This window comes from Nelusetta ayraudi, unplaced genomic scaffold (genome assembly GCF_046127955.1).
Source record: "Nelusetta ayraudi isolate G7.1 ecotype Tasmania unplaced genomic scaffold, CSIRO-AGI_Nayr_v1 ptg000031l, whole genome shotgun sequence".
NCBI classification, from domain to species: Eukaryota; Metazoa; Chordata; class Actinopteri; order Tetraodontiformes; family Monacanthidae; genus Nelusetta; species Nelusetta ayraudi.
In genome coordinates, this window is record NW_027466081.1 from 765,001 (window position 1) to 777,500 (window position 12,500).

At 43.5% G+C, this 12,500-nt stretch overlaps 2 protein-coding genes across 15 annotated transcripts in view; one reads left to right on the forward strand and one right to left on the reverse strand.

The window, feature by feature from the left end:
• LOC142891314 (putative G-protein coupled receptor 82) overlaps positions 1 to 2,247 on the forward strand; it is a 2,350-nt gene extending 103 nt beyond the window's left edge. Inside the window, exons 1-4 of the mRNA XM_076030747.1 lie at positions 1 to 7; positions 485 to 1,318; positions 1,585 to 1,707; positions 1,820 to 2,247. The exon at positions 1 to 7 is cut by the window's left edge and continues 103 nt beyond it. Coding sequence (XP_075886862.1) covers positions 494 to 1,318; positions 1,585 to 1,707; positions 1,820 to 2,047 — 1,176 coding nt within the window. The 5' untranslated portion in view covers positions 1 to 7; positions 485 to 493 and the 3' untranslated portion in view covers positions 2,048 to 2,247. The remainder of the gene's footprint in view (positions 8 to 484; positions 1,319 to 1,584; positions 1,708 to 1,819) is intronic.
• Positions 1 to 12,500, reverse strand: part of caska (calcium/calmodulin-dependent serine protein kinase a) — a 99,599-nt gene that overhangs the window by 46,550 nt on the left and 40,549 nt on the right. For all 14 annotated transcript variants that reach the window (XM_076030739.1, XM_076030737.1, XM_076030733.1 and 11 more), the window contains exons 3-5: positions 11,346 to 11,451; positions 8,044 to 8,121; positions 7,832 to 7,904 (exon numbers count right to left, since the gene is read on the reverse strand). In XM_076030739.1, the coding sequence (XP_075886854.1) occupies positions 7,832 to 7,904; positions 8,044 to 8,121; positions 11,346 to 11,451 (257 nt within the window). The remainder of the gene's footprint in view (positions 1 to 7,831; positions 7,905 to 8,043; positions 8,122 to 11,345; positions 11,452 to 12,500) is intronic.

The window sequence follows — 12,500 nt, forward strand, 5'->3', positions numbered from 1 at the left end:
TTGGCTGGTACGTTCGACGTGTTTGTTTCACGATAGTCAATCGTTCGACTTTTTTCTTTTTTTTGGTTTCCTATTGAAACCTTGATCCTAGCTTTTAAAAATTAGGTCATCACACACTGTTGTTTTTCACACGGTTTTTTTGTTGCGATTACGACGCCAGAAAAACAGGTGAGTGAGGGCTGAAGCTATATGCCTAACAAATTGAGTAAAGGGATTTAAATGAAGTACACGTTGACCCACACAGGCAGTGGGTAGGAGTTTTACAGAATATGGAAAATGTAATGATAATGATGCTGATGATGATCACAAAATATAACGTATTATATAACAGAATAATAAAATAGAATAGCAACTATTATATATATAAAAACTATAATCCTGCAGTTGCATATGTCTTATCTTTGCATCTTTTTGTGCAAAGTGTTGCAGGCTGTCAATTCAATGTAAAGGTGCATCAGAATAATGAACGAGCTGCTGTGCTCAGACAGATGTGATGGAGTTCACCGTGCAGCCTCGCGCGGCGCTGCCCAACGCGTCCTCGGCCCCGCTCCTCCTCTGCCCCTCCGCCGTCACCTCCTACGTCCTGCCCTGCGTCTACGCCCTCCTCTCCCTCACAGGGCTGCTGGGCAACGCCCTGTCGCTGTGGGTCTTCTTCGGCCGCATCTCCGCCGCCGCCTCCACGCCCGTCCACCTCTGCCTGTCCCACCTCAGCGTTTCCAACGTGCTGCTGTCGCTGACCACGCCCTTCCTGGCCGCCTACTTCGCGCTGGGCCCCGTGTGGTCGCTGGGCGGCTTCCTGTGTCAGCTGGTGCTGCACTTCGTCACCCCGGTGTTCCACATCAACATCTTCATGGCCGTCTTCATCCTCGCCTGGGTGGCACTCAGCCGCTTTGCCGCCCTGGTGCAGCACACGCACGCGGACGGGCCGGGCCTGCGCGCCAGGCTGCTGCCGCCGCGCTTCTTCACCTGCGCCACCAGGAGGCGCACCGCCAGCCGGGTGTGCGCCGGGGTGTGGGTGACGGGGGTGGGCGTGATCCTGCCGTGCACTATGATCTACTCGATCAGGGAGGCGGCCGGAGGGGCGGCCGGGGGCGTGGCCCACCGCGAGGTGTGCTACAACCCCGACGTGGAGATCGGGGGCAGCGTATCGGCCAGCATGGTGTGGGCCTTCCTCGCCCTCTTCTACCTGCTCTACCTCATGGTGCTGCTGTCCTACGCGGTCGTCTTGAGACACATCAGGCAGTCGCGGCGCAACACCACAATAACCACCACCCAGGTCCTGCTGGGCAGGGTGTATCGGAACATTGTGGTCATCCAGGTGGCTATACATATATATTGCCATTCCTATAATTTGTAGATATGTTTTTATTTCTTTTTAAATTCAATCTTGGCACGGTGTTTAATTCTTCTCTTGGCACTGTGTACGCTGCATGTGGCTTTGCAAGTTTCAACAATGTGGGATAAATAATGCTCTTGTTTGGTTGTTGTGTATAGTGTATAGACTTTAAACTACTTTTAACTTTTAACTTTAAATTTCAACATTATTCCAATTTTCTGACAATTGTCCCCCCCCACCCTCAAAAGGTCGTCCTATCAGTCTGCCTGCTGCCGTATCACATATTCAAGCCCATCTTCATCGTCCTGGCTCACAGTCAGCCGCAGGTGCCCAGTGGGAACAACTGCCATCCACTCTCCAACATTGTTGAGGTGACTTCCGATTTTACCGGCCGGCCAGTAACGTGCGCTCGCCACAATTGGGGTGTCGGATTAAATCTCCTCCTCCTCCTCCTCCTCCTCCTCATCTTCCTCTCTTATGCAGCTGAAGAGCTGTTTGCTTTGTCTGGCTGCCCTGAGAGGATCGACTGACCCTCTGATGTACTTCCTGTTGGACAAGACCTTCCGCCGTCACACCAGGAGACTTTTGCGCTGCGGACGGCCCGAGTCGAGCCAGCAGAAGGGCGAGTCCGTCACGGGGAGGGCGAGTCAGTCGGCGGGCCAGTTGGGAGATGGAGTTGTGGCTACTGTGAGTGTGAACTTCTGCGATTAGTCGTTCTTTTCTTTACTTTTTTAACGGGAAGTCATTTTATAACGTCAATATAAAAATGTGACATACCTTTAAATTGTAGGTAACTACGCAAAAACGATAAAGAAAACCTCCTGTTTTAGATTGATGTTTGGAAAATACAGGATGAGGCATTATTCAATATAAATGAACCAAAAAATAAAAAAAACAGTCTTTTGAAATTTTTTTTTGTGTTCAAGGAACGCTTATTAGCCTCTGCAGGTGACTTGTGTGTGCAATGCCAGATCGTTAGATACACTTCAGCAAAGCAGTTCTATGTGGGCAAAAAAAACAAAAAAAAACACCCCAAAAAACAGGTCACAGTGGCTGAAACTGAGATCGCACGGCTCTAAAAAAAAGGATAATGTTCTTGAAGTTTTGAAGGTTCCTGTAATTCTGACGGGGCAGCTCATAGGAAACACAAAAATATAACAGTGAGAAATTACAGTTCTGTTAACACGACCACACGGTGTTGAAACGTGTGACAGAGTGTTCGGTTATATTAATATCTCTCATTTGTTGTCCTGTCGGTCAAAAAATAGTTCTCTGCCCATGAGGTCACACTCAGCGTGAGATGGTTTAATGCAAGCATTTTGTTTTAGCTCAGTAACTTGAACAATTTTTTTGTTCAACAGCAACTGCTATTTATTCATTTGTTTTTGTTGAGGTACTCTAAATGTCTGGCTAAATTACATTGAGCCACGTGTGGATTAAAGTAAGCACGTCTGTGCACTATTTTATGTTTTATCAAACTGAACAAAGGGAAGCCGAGTTATCAGAAAAGCGATCCACTGTCAGTTCTGCTTTGTCCCTGCTGACCACCTGAGGCGCTGCTTTAAGCACAGGATATTCCCCTCTTTGCGTGCACAGTTTGACCAAGTACACCAACAAAGTCACCTGTGACCCCGGATGACCGCAAGGAGGCTTTATCATAAGGCGTTAGGAATTCATAGAACCTTAGTTACATTCAGAACTTTTGCAAACAAAGAAGCAAACAGAAACAAAACTAGAGATCAAAGGCATTTTTTCTAAAGATCCCTATAACAGAGCGCTAAATTGCGTGCACACACTTACACGTACACCTGCTTTTGGTCTGCATGTTCCGGGTGATCTACTAAAGCTGCCTGTGCAATGAAAAACATTTGCAGAAGGGTTTTGTTCTTCAGAACGAGAAGATGAGCTGCAGCTCGACCATTAGGGCCACCTTTGACAAGTCAAGTACCATGACATATGATGTGAATATTCAACGGCCATGTTAGTGAGTCTAAGCTATGCCTGTTTGACCAATTTGTCAACTCTTGATTGCCTCTAGTGTTGAGAGTGTGGATAGTCGTGTGTTGGCCACGCGACGAACTGGCAACTTGTCCAGCGTATCCAAGGCCATAATCGACCACTTTTCCTTTTCATGTACACATTAAGTCAAAGATTTACAGGTCGTTCTTATGTGGGCCTTAAACAAAATCAAAATATGACATCTGTGTTTTTTACATTTTCCCTCTTTTATCAATCTCCCATTCATGTCATCGAATATCAAAATGACATCAGTTCACGTGTAGTTGTCCGTCATGTCCATTTTGGCATAATGATTCCCTGAGAGGACACCAATACGCATTGAAAGGTTCGCCGCTGTTTCAGCTGATTTCAGCTGATTTCAGCTGGAATGTGTTTCTGATAGTGCACATATCAGCTGCCGCCAGTGTTTTCCACAACACTGGCGGCGATTTATTTGTGGTGGCCCACCGCAAATAAATTACCGGTCGCCACAAATTGATTTTTCTATTTACGGCCATGTGCATAGCAGTTGCAGAGGGAACATGTGGGACACTGTATGACTGCACTCGGTGAAATTCTCCCTACTTTAGATTCTTTATAGGTCACAAATACATGACAGAGGTACATGCTTTTGTGCCCATTCAGAATCAGTGAAAGTGATCAGGGTGAACTAAAGGTTGTATGTAAATGGCTTTAAAACTGTAAAACGGATTCTTTAAAGGAAACTTTGGAGAAGAAACAGCAACATCATGTGGTTAAATTTTAGATTGCAGCGTTTTGTTTTTTTTAACTCTCCCTCCTCCTTGTGAGCTTGCCAGTGAGCTACGGTGGCCTGCGCACCCGAACCTGCATACCTCGTCCACCTTCTTCTTCGTTGGTTTATTTGAAGAGACTAACCCTAAACCTGAATACGGAACACGCTGTGTAGGCAGCTGGATTGTCCACAACAGGCTTCCTTAGAAACATGGCGGTGCAAAACGGCAGCTAACTGGGAGCAAGACCCTTGATCTATGGCTATTCTTCATGTGAACCGGTAGGAAAACCAAATTACATTTACTGTACAGCGATTATACACCTTCATTAATGTATTAATGTTGGCTGTATATTGAGCTTTTTACCAATATAAAATCATAAATCAAGCTAAATATTACACATTGAACCTTTTAAGACAAATTAAATGTGAGCTGCGTGAGATACAAATTAAGTATCGGCCAATATAGCACTAAACTACCGAACTACAATGTAAACTAAAATGATTCAAGCTTTCTGCATGCAGGCTCCTAACTACGTCTGATCAGCCTACACGTAGTCTGTAGCTATGAGCAGCCAATAGGCAGAAAGACAGAAATCACCCATAGTGCACCATTTGGAGTTCCAAGACCAGGTGAGGAGGAAGATCCTCTAAATATTGTACACCTTAATCATTCATGAATCATCTCTTGCACGTCTACCAGCAATTTCACAACAGTCAGGACAGTTAAGCACCAAAGGACATGTCTTAGATTACATTTATCAAGTTGTACTTACTTCAATGATTTTTAATCAATCACTATCACCTGCTCAATGACCAGTAACCTCTGAGAACTACTGGCAGCTATAGTGATGGCATCCAACTGTTGATTTACTTACAGTAGAATTTTTTTTTTTAAAGAAACAATATATAAAAATATATAAAGCGCTCGTGAATAATAACATAAATAATAATAACTTTAATACTTTCTAAAAGTAACTTGCGTTTGGTCAAAGAGACCTTCGACTCAAAAAGCTAATCGGCTCGAACTTGGGGTTATGTGGAATTTTAGCCAGACATCTATCTTTTCACCTCTGCCTGCTGTTGACATATTCTAGACTTTCTAATTGAAAACTCAGCGCCTCACGCGACACGTGAAGACGAAAAAAGGAGAAGAAACAACAACGCTCCACGTGACGAGAAGAGTCAAACGAGAGATAAAGCTACCGCCACAGCGCCGCGGGTTGCAGCGAAGCACTCAGAGGAGCTATAAACAGGCCAGCGCTGCCCCCTCTAAAACATATGGGTTGGTTATGGCTCACGTACAAACAATAAGGCTAAGCCAGTGATTCAACAGGGAGACGGTTCACTTGCAGCCGCCGGAATGAAGACACAGAGATAGGACTGCGATGACTAATACCTGTGCACAATGCTGAAAATATAATCCACCGGATGCATGCATGATATTTGTCGGAGGTCTCAAACAAAAATACACACAAACAGAAACGCTGAGTTTGAGATCGCGGAGGAAGCTGCTACACACTGATGTTTATTCTTCTTTAGATCTTTCATTTAAATTAATAAAACTGGGTTGAACAACGGTGACAGCTCCCTCCCACAGCAGGCAGACCAACCTGACTTAAAAAATGATTGGGACACACAGAGCAGTTTTGTGGCGAGCTCACGGTGACTTTCACCGCGTTCACGCTGCGCTCAGATCTGATTCGAGGCGCTCCTGTTCACACGGCTGTTTGCAAATGACGGAAAGCGGATTAGTTGCGTGCGCACGTCGGCGTTCGGCGCGTGCTGACCTGCGCGGGTCGCCCTGGCGACGGCGTAGACGTCATCATGTACGCCGATGACGTAAGTTCATCCATCAACGATAAAGTCAAGCACAATTAGCTGGCTGCAATCTAGCCTTTGGCGTTTTTTTTTTTTTTTTTTTAAAGAGAACTACTGTTACACTGATTTCATCGACTACATCACCACCCATGCAGTCTGCAGTCCTAAAAGATAAAGGAATAGAACGCATCAAACAGAACAGAGTTGAACAAGAATTTGATCGACTTAAAAAAACAAAAAAAACAAACTCAAGGCCAGATAGAAACTTTTTTGAATTTCAGAAAGGAAACGTTGGCTGAAATTTTTAAATCTAACCACTCCTCAGATTCTTGCGGATACTCTCGTCATGCATCACACTTCACGTTTCACTTCTCTTTCCGACCTGCTCGTGCGTGAGGCGTCAGCTCTTTCCCACACTGTCTAATGCCCGCTGGAAAATGACCAATCACAAAAGGCCTGGAAGCCTGCCTAAACTTCCAGCTCTTGCTGCTTGCTGCTTTTTGCTCACTTGCACCTGCCCGCACCACTCTTGCACTTTGAATTTGTATTTTGTGCTTGAAAATCTGTGCTTGGCACTGAAAGGGTTGGTTCAGAATTTTGGGCAGAAGACCTCATTTCCAAGTTAGCCAGGGTGCTAATTATCAGCGGAGACTGTTTCAACAAATTTCCCCTTCCAGTCCTTCTAGTTTAGGAGAATTTTCTGGTGCTAGGCTAGCACAAGTCAATGGTTTCTGCTAGCCTGCTAATAAAAACAGTCTTACCCACTCTACAGTACACCCGAGGCAAATGGATTATAACGCCAGACTATTGATATAAAGGTCTGTGTTGACATAATATTGTGCAGTTGTGTTGCATAATAATGCCAGTTAAACTTAAGGATAAAAAAAACAAAACAAAACAGTATTTTCAGCGCACATATGATTATCTCACTAATACACATCGGGCTCTTAAAATTGCTACAATGCACCACGAAATAATACTAATGCTACAACTAGGAAATTGTGCATGAGATGTGGAATAAATATCAACGAGGAGGCCAAAGTGTGCTGAAATGAATGGTTGGTGATGCATTGACGGAGGTTTATGTGACACACGTCATCATTTGAAACACAGTGCTGAGTAGACGGGTTCAGTGACAAAGTTAGAGAGGCAGCAGGCCAGTTTTGCACATGCTAACTGGCGCCACCTGTAGGGGAGACTGCGGAGGCAGTTTGGAAACCTGCAGTTGTGATATGATCACAATCATCATTTTGTAGTCAACAAAGAAAGTAAAGGCTTCTGCAATTACAACACACACACACACACACACACACACACACACACACACACACACACACACACTCATGAAGATGGACTACAAGTGTGTAGTCAAGATATTTTTTGGAAACACTCATAATAAGAACACACTTTTAGCAGTTATAAATGTTTTGGTTGATTGACTTGTAATTTGATTATATATTCATCATACTTTCTGACTGATATACTCATGCTAACCTATCTTAACTGTAATACATCATGTACAAAGTATGAATACACCATCAATAAAGCCAGAATAGGCACACTTAAAAATGAAATCACAAAAATCACTTTTTTAATTTTCTTATGAATAATAATTTAATATCTTTACACTTTAGTACTCAATAAAAGTGTGTACTTAATATTTAAAGTGCCGCCCCCATTTTTTTTAGGGGGTCTGAGTTGACTTTTTTTTTTTAGTATAACATCATATTAATAAATATGATAAAATATTATGTAATAGTGTGATAGAAGTTTTATACAGCATTTGTCATTCACATCAACACTCCTCGTACTTATTCAACAGCTGGTTTGAAAAGTGCTTTTATGTCTTGCTTTTGTTCCGACGACAGAAACTTCTTGAACAACAGTCCTTGCTCACGCACCAGCCGACAGTGAGTCACTCTTACCTTGACATCTCTGTGGATAACGTTGTTGTCGTGGCAGTAGCGCAGCGCCTCCAGGATTTGCCGCATGTAGTGACTGTTTGAAAAAAATAAATAAATAAATAAATTAAAAAAAAGACACTGTCCTGTCAATGTTGTGTCAAAGATTATTATTATTCACTGAAATAATTATAGATTCAAAAATATCTGTTGAAAGAAAAAAGAAATCAGCTCACCTGGCCACTGCTTCACTGTAGACAAAGCCAGCGTCCGCCCTCTTTACAATCTCAAAGCACAGGTCTGCTCCATCCATACTGGCAGGGAACACAGTGAAACAGAGAGGCAGTGTTATAGGCATTTAAAAAGTGAGCGGTTTAAAAAGCTTATTATTGTTCTCATACAGGGATGGGCAAACTTTTTGGACTACTGGGCCACAGTGGGTTCTAAAATTTGACAGAGGGGCCGGACCAGGAGCAGACGGATGGAGTGTTTTGGTGACCCACCTCATAGGAGAAAACAATATATCATGGGATATGTAGAAAACGTGTCTTTGAAGCCTTATGGTATTTAGCTCTTTATTGAAATGACTCTTAAAAGACAGAAAAAATTGATGAAATACAGCTATTTTATGACTTTCTATTAATATAATTTCTTCACGTTCTGCGGGCTGGATTAAAACGCTTAAACGGCCGCATTTGGCCCCCCGGGCCGTAGTTTGCCCACGCCCGTCCTAGAAGACTCTCTAAAAAAATCTGTCAACCAAACTCAAGACGTTTATAACACAAAGTCAAACTATCGTTAGACATCAAAACGCAACTTACAAACAAAAAAATACAATATTTTAACAGACAAGGAACATCGGGCAAGTTAAAAAAAAATGTTGCAGGGCTTCCTGCAAATAAATAAATAAAGTTTGTTTTTTTTAAAAATCCCCTTGACGGTTTTAACAGAGAGTCCGTCTGAGGAAGAGCCGCGGATGAAGCCGCGAGGCTTAATTCCCATTGCATTTTTTTTTTTTTTGAAAATCCCCGCGGAGGAATTTACAGTGGAGATACGGCTCGAACAATGACAGCTTCTCAGCCCACTTAAGAGCAGGATGGCGGCCCGAGGTGGCAGCGTGCCTCGGCGCACGTGCGCGCGCGTGCGATCGTACGTGTGTGCGACCAGGGGAGGCCGCGCGGGAATGGATGGAGCCTTAGCCGCGGCTATTAAGCTCCTCCACGCTGCTTCAATCCGGTTTTGCTGAGTGTTTTCTTACACACACACACACACACACACACACACACACACACACAGAGTGGACCTAAATGAGATCAGACACCCACACACCTAATTACCAAGCAGTCATTTAGTTACAACCAATTCAGTCCCTCATAATTGCTCTGCTCTTATTCTTCTCCCAATTAGCGGACCTCATTGTCACCCGGCCTCTCGACCAATTAGGCGGGTTTCGCTATGCGGACGCCACACATCTGCATCAGCGCCGCAGCTCCGGCTCTTCCGCGGCGTCCGGTCCTCGCGTGAAACGCCCCGAACTTTGAGCTCGAGTTGCGTTTCTTTGGTCTCGGAAGAGGTTGCCGAGCGCACGTTGCAGCCGAGCCGCTCCACACTTCAGCGATAACGGAATTAAAGAGACAAAAGGAATTAGCCGGGAGGGCTCGGGGAGGCGGCGCAATGACAAAGGCTGGAGGTGGAAGCGAGTGTGAAATCTTAATCTCGTCCACTCTGCGGCGCGCGGAGCACAATCCCGCCCCACTGCCGTTTCCGTGCCAGGTTAACAAGCTTTCTCATGAAGCAGGAGGGGGAAATACTTGGAGACCCTTAAAATTGTGCGCAAGCTCCAAACACGGTCGTGAAATACCGCTTCAGAAAAAGAAAGAAAATGTTTTTCTTGGTTTGTTCATCATTTAGCATCATTTTGCTGTAAAACATCCAGCTTTGACCTTGATGGAAGCGGTGCACGTGCAGAAGGAAACTTGTGGGTTGCAGCTGATCGTGCTACAAGAAATTGCTTTATATATATATATATATATTTTTACGAACGTATATGTTACGTCTTTTTAATTAATATAGTTCTCATTCTTTTGCACGACATTGTTGCTGTAATTGGACACATTTCCCCCAATGTGTGATATAAAGGCATTCTAGTCTATTCTCCAAACGCATGGAGTTTCTCCACCATTAGCTACGTTTCCATGCGCATATTTCTGAAATCCAAATTCCAAATCCACTGCTTACACGGACACTAAATAAAATGATCCGATCGTGACGTGCGTACACATTCACCAAGCGTTTAATCAGAATGAATCATTAGCGGCATGCGCAAAGTTGTCTAACTTTCCGGAAATAGTAGTAGAAGAAGAAGCTGTACTTCCGCCTGAGGTGTAAATAAAGGCCGCGTTGTCCGCACGTCCCCGGCCCGTTCACGAGCCTTCAGACTTTTCCAGCGGTTTTTCATTTGGTCTATCGTTTCGTTTATGTTCCGCAAAGAAATGACCGGCTGCCGCCAAGGCGGAAACCCGTCACACAGACGTAGCACACGTGCAGGGGAGATGTTCCGAGACAGGATCCGAATGGGCGTGTACATGGACGCCATTGTTGGGCCAATTCCAATTTCCTCCCTTAACTCCTCAATCTCAACCCTCGCCCTTAACCCTCAATCTTTGGCCCTCAAAAATGAGTGTAAGGGCTATCTTGTGACTTGGAAATGGGACACCCCTTAAGTGCAGTTACGTCTTCAGACTGTGGGGGGCGGCCTTACGCCAAAGCTACGTCCAGTCTGTCAAGAAGACGACGATGACGAAGAAGAAGAAGAAGAAGGAGAAGAAGAAGAAGATGACGGAAAAAGGAAGAAGTCCTCCGTCGCTACACAACGAGGTATCCAAGTAACGTGAAGCCGGGACCGCCGGTCTGGCTGACAAAAATCATAAAGTTAAAAAAAAAAAAAAAAAAAATGTTACGCAACGATGTCAATAATCCATAAAAAAAAAAGTCTTAAACTAAGACAATAAAATGGTTTCGTAACATTTAGATCTTTATTAACTAAGAAAATACTTCCATTTGTAGCCCGCTTTTTTCATCGCCAAGATGTCTTGGTGAAAATACGCAATGCCTTCTGGGTAGCCCTTACTGCCAAGGGTGGTGCCGGAGAATCTCAACATTGAGGGCGATACAGCCCTTAAACTCGTCCCTCAACTTGACGTTCTGGGAATCGGGACAGCACTTGCACTTCGCGGGAGCCTGCATTTTTGAGATTGAGGGTTGAGATTGAGGGTTGAGATTGAGGGTTGAGATTGAGGGAATTCACCCCAAATAATGATCGGCATAAACCACCTCTCTCGCTCGGAATAAAATCTGGTTCCGAACGGACCGGATCGGCTCAGAATGTAAACACGGCTACTGTTGATGACGCATTCAAGCCTCTGTGGACTCTTGTGGAATTCTTTGGTCGTCACTCGGGGACAGGAGGGTGTGTGATGCGAGTGCCTACAAGTGAATGCAGTTTGGTGTGAAGGAGGTGTGTGTGTGTGAGACTTACAACTCGAACACCATGTAGAGCATCCCATCCGAGCTGTACGTCTCCAGCAGCTCGACTATGTGGGGGTGCTTCAGCATGTGACATATGCTCGCCTCCCTCTTCAGATCTGAAAGCACACGCACAGACACACACACACACGCACGTCAAATGTCATGTCAAAAAGGTGAAAGAAACCCTACTATATGATGTGCAAATAACACGTTGTTTTATTTTTGAACCAGCCACCACACTCTTATGTAGTTCATTGTACATCACCCTAATGTTGTGTTATATCATTTTAAAGTATTTTGCACAATAATAAACAATAATAACATACAAATTCTCTCTCTCAAAAAAAAAGGCTTAAATTGTGACAGAACTCCCAGCTGTTATTTAAGGACAGTATGCCATAGGCGTGGCAATTATTGATTAATTAATTAACCGTTAGTTAGTTGACCTCATGGATTGATTAACGATTAATTGGTCAGCCACGATTTTTCCTGAGAACCTAAATTTCACAATGAATGAAATGTGTAAGGAACACATTATTTAACCCTTAAACAATGTTAAGGGTCCAATGTGACCCATTCTTACATCGGAGAACAGTAAAAACACCCTAAACGTTTCTCCTCTGACTTTAAGTTGACTTCTAATGGGTCACATTTTAACTTTTTTTTTTTTTAAGTTGCTTAAAAGTAACTTGTTCTAGGTATATTATGGCCATCACAATATCTACAGGTGATTTGCTCTTTCCTGCCACAACACTGTTATAATGCTATTATTTTTATATGATAACTACCGGTGTAAATAGTGCTCAATTAATTGTGACTAATTCAATTTAATCGATTAAATTCTTAATCGACAATTAATCGATAATCGATTGATTGTTAACATCCCTAGTATGCCACATCAACCTGAGCTTTAAACATCTTGAATTGAAGTTCTTTAAAACGTCACTCGTCACGTGAAAAAAAAAAAACAATATTTATTTTATATATTTTATTTATATATATTATTTGTGGAAAAAGAAAACGATAAAAACTAAACCAGACAATGTCACAATACTCCAAGATCAATGCTGTCATGTTACACATTACTGCAGTAATGATGATTTTGAGGTGGACTGTCGTTTCGGTAAAGACCACAACATTGACCAGCGTGGTTGCAAACCGTCTT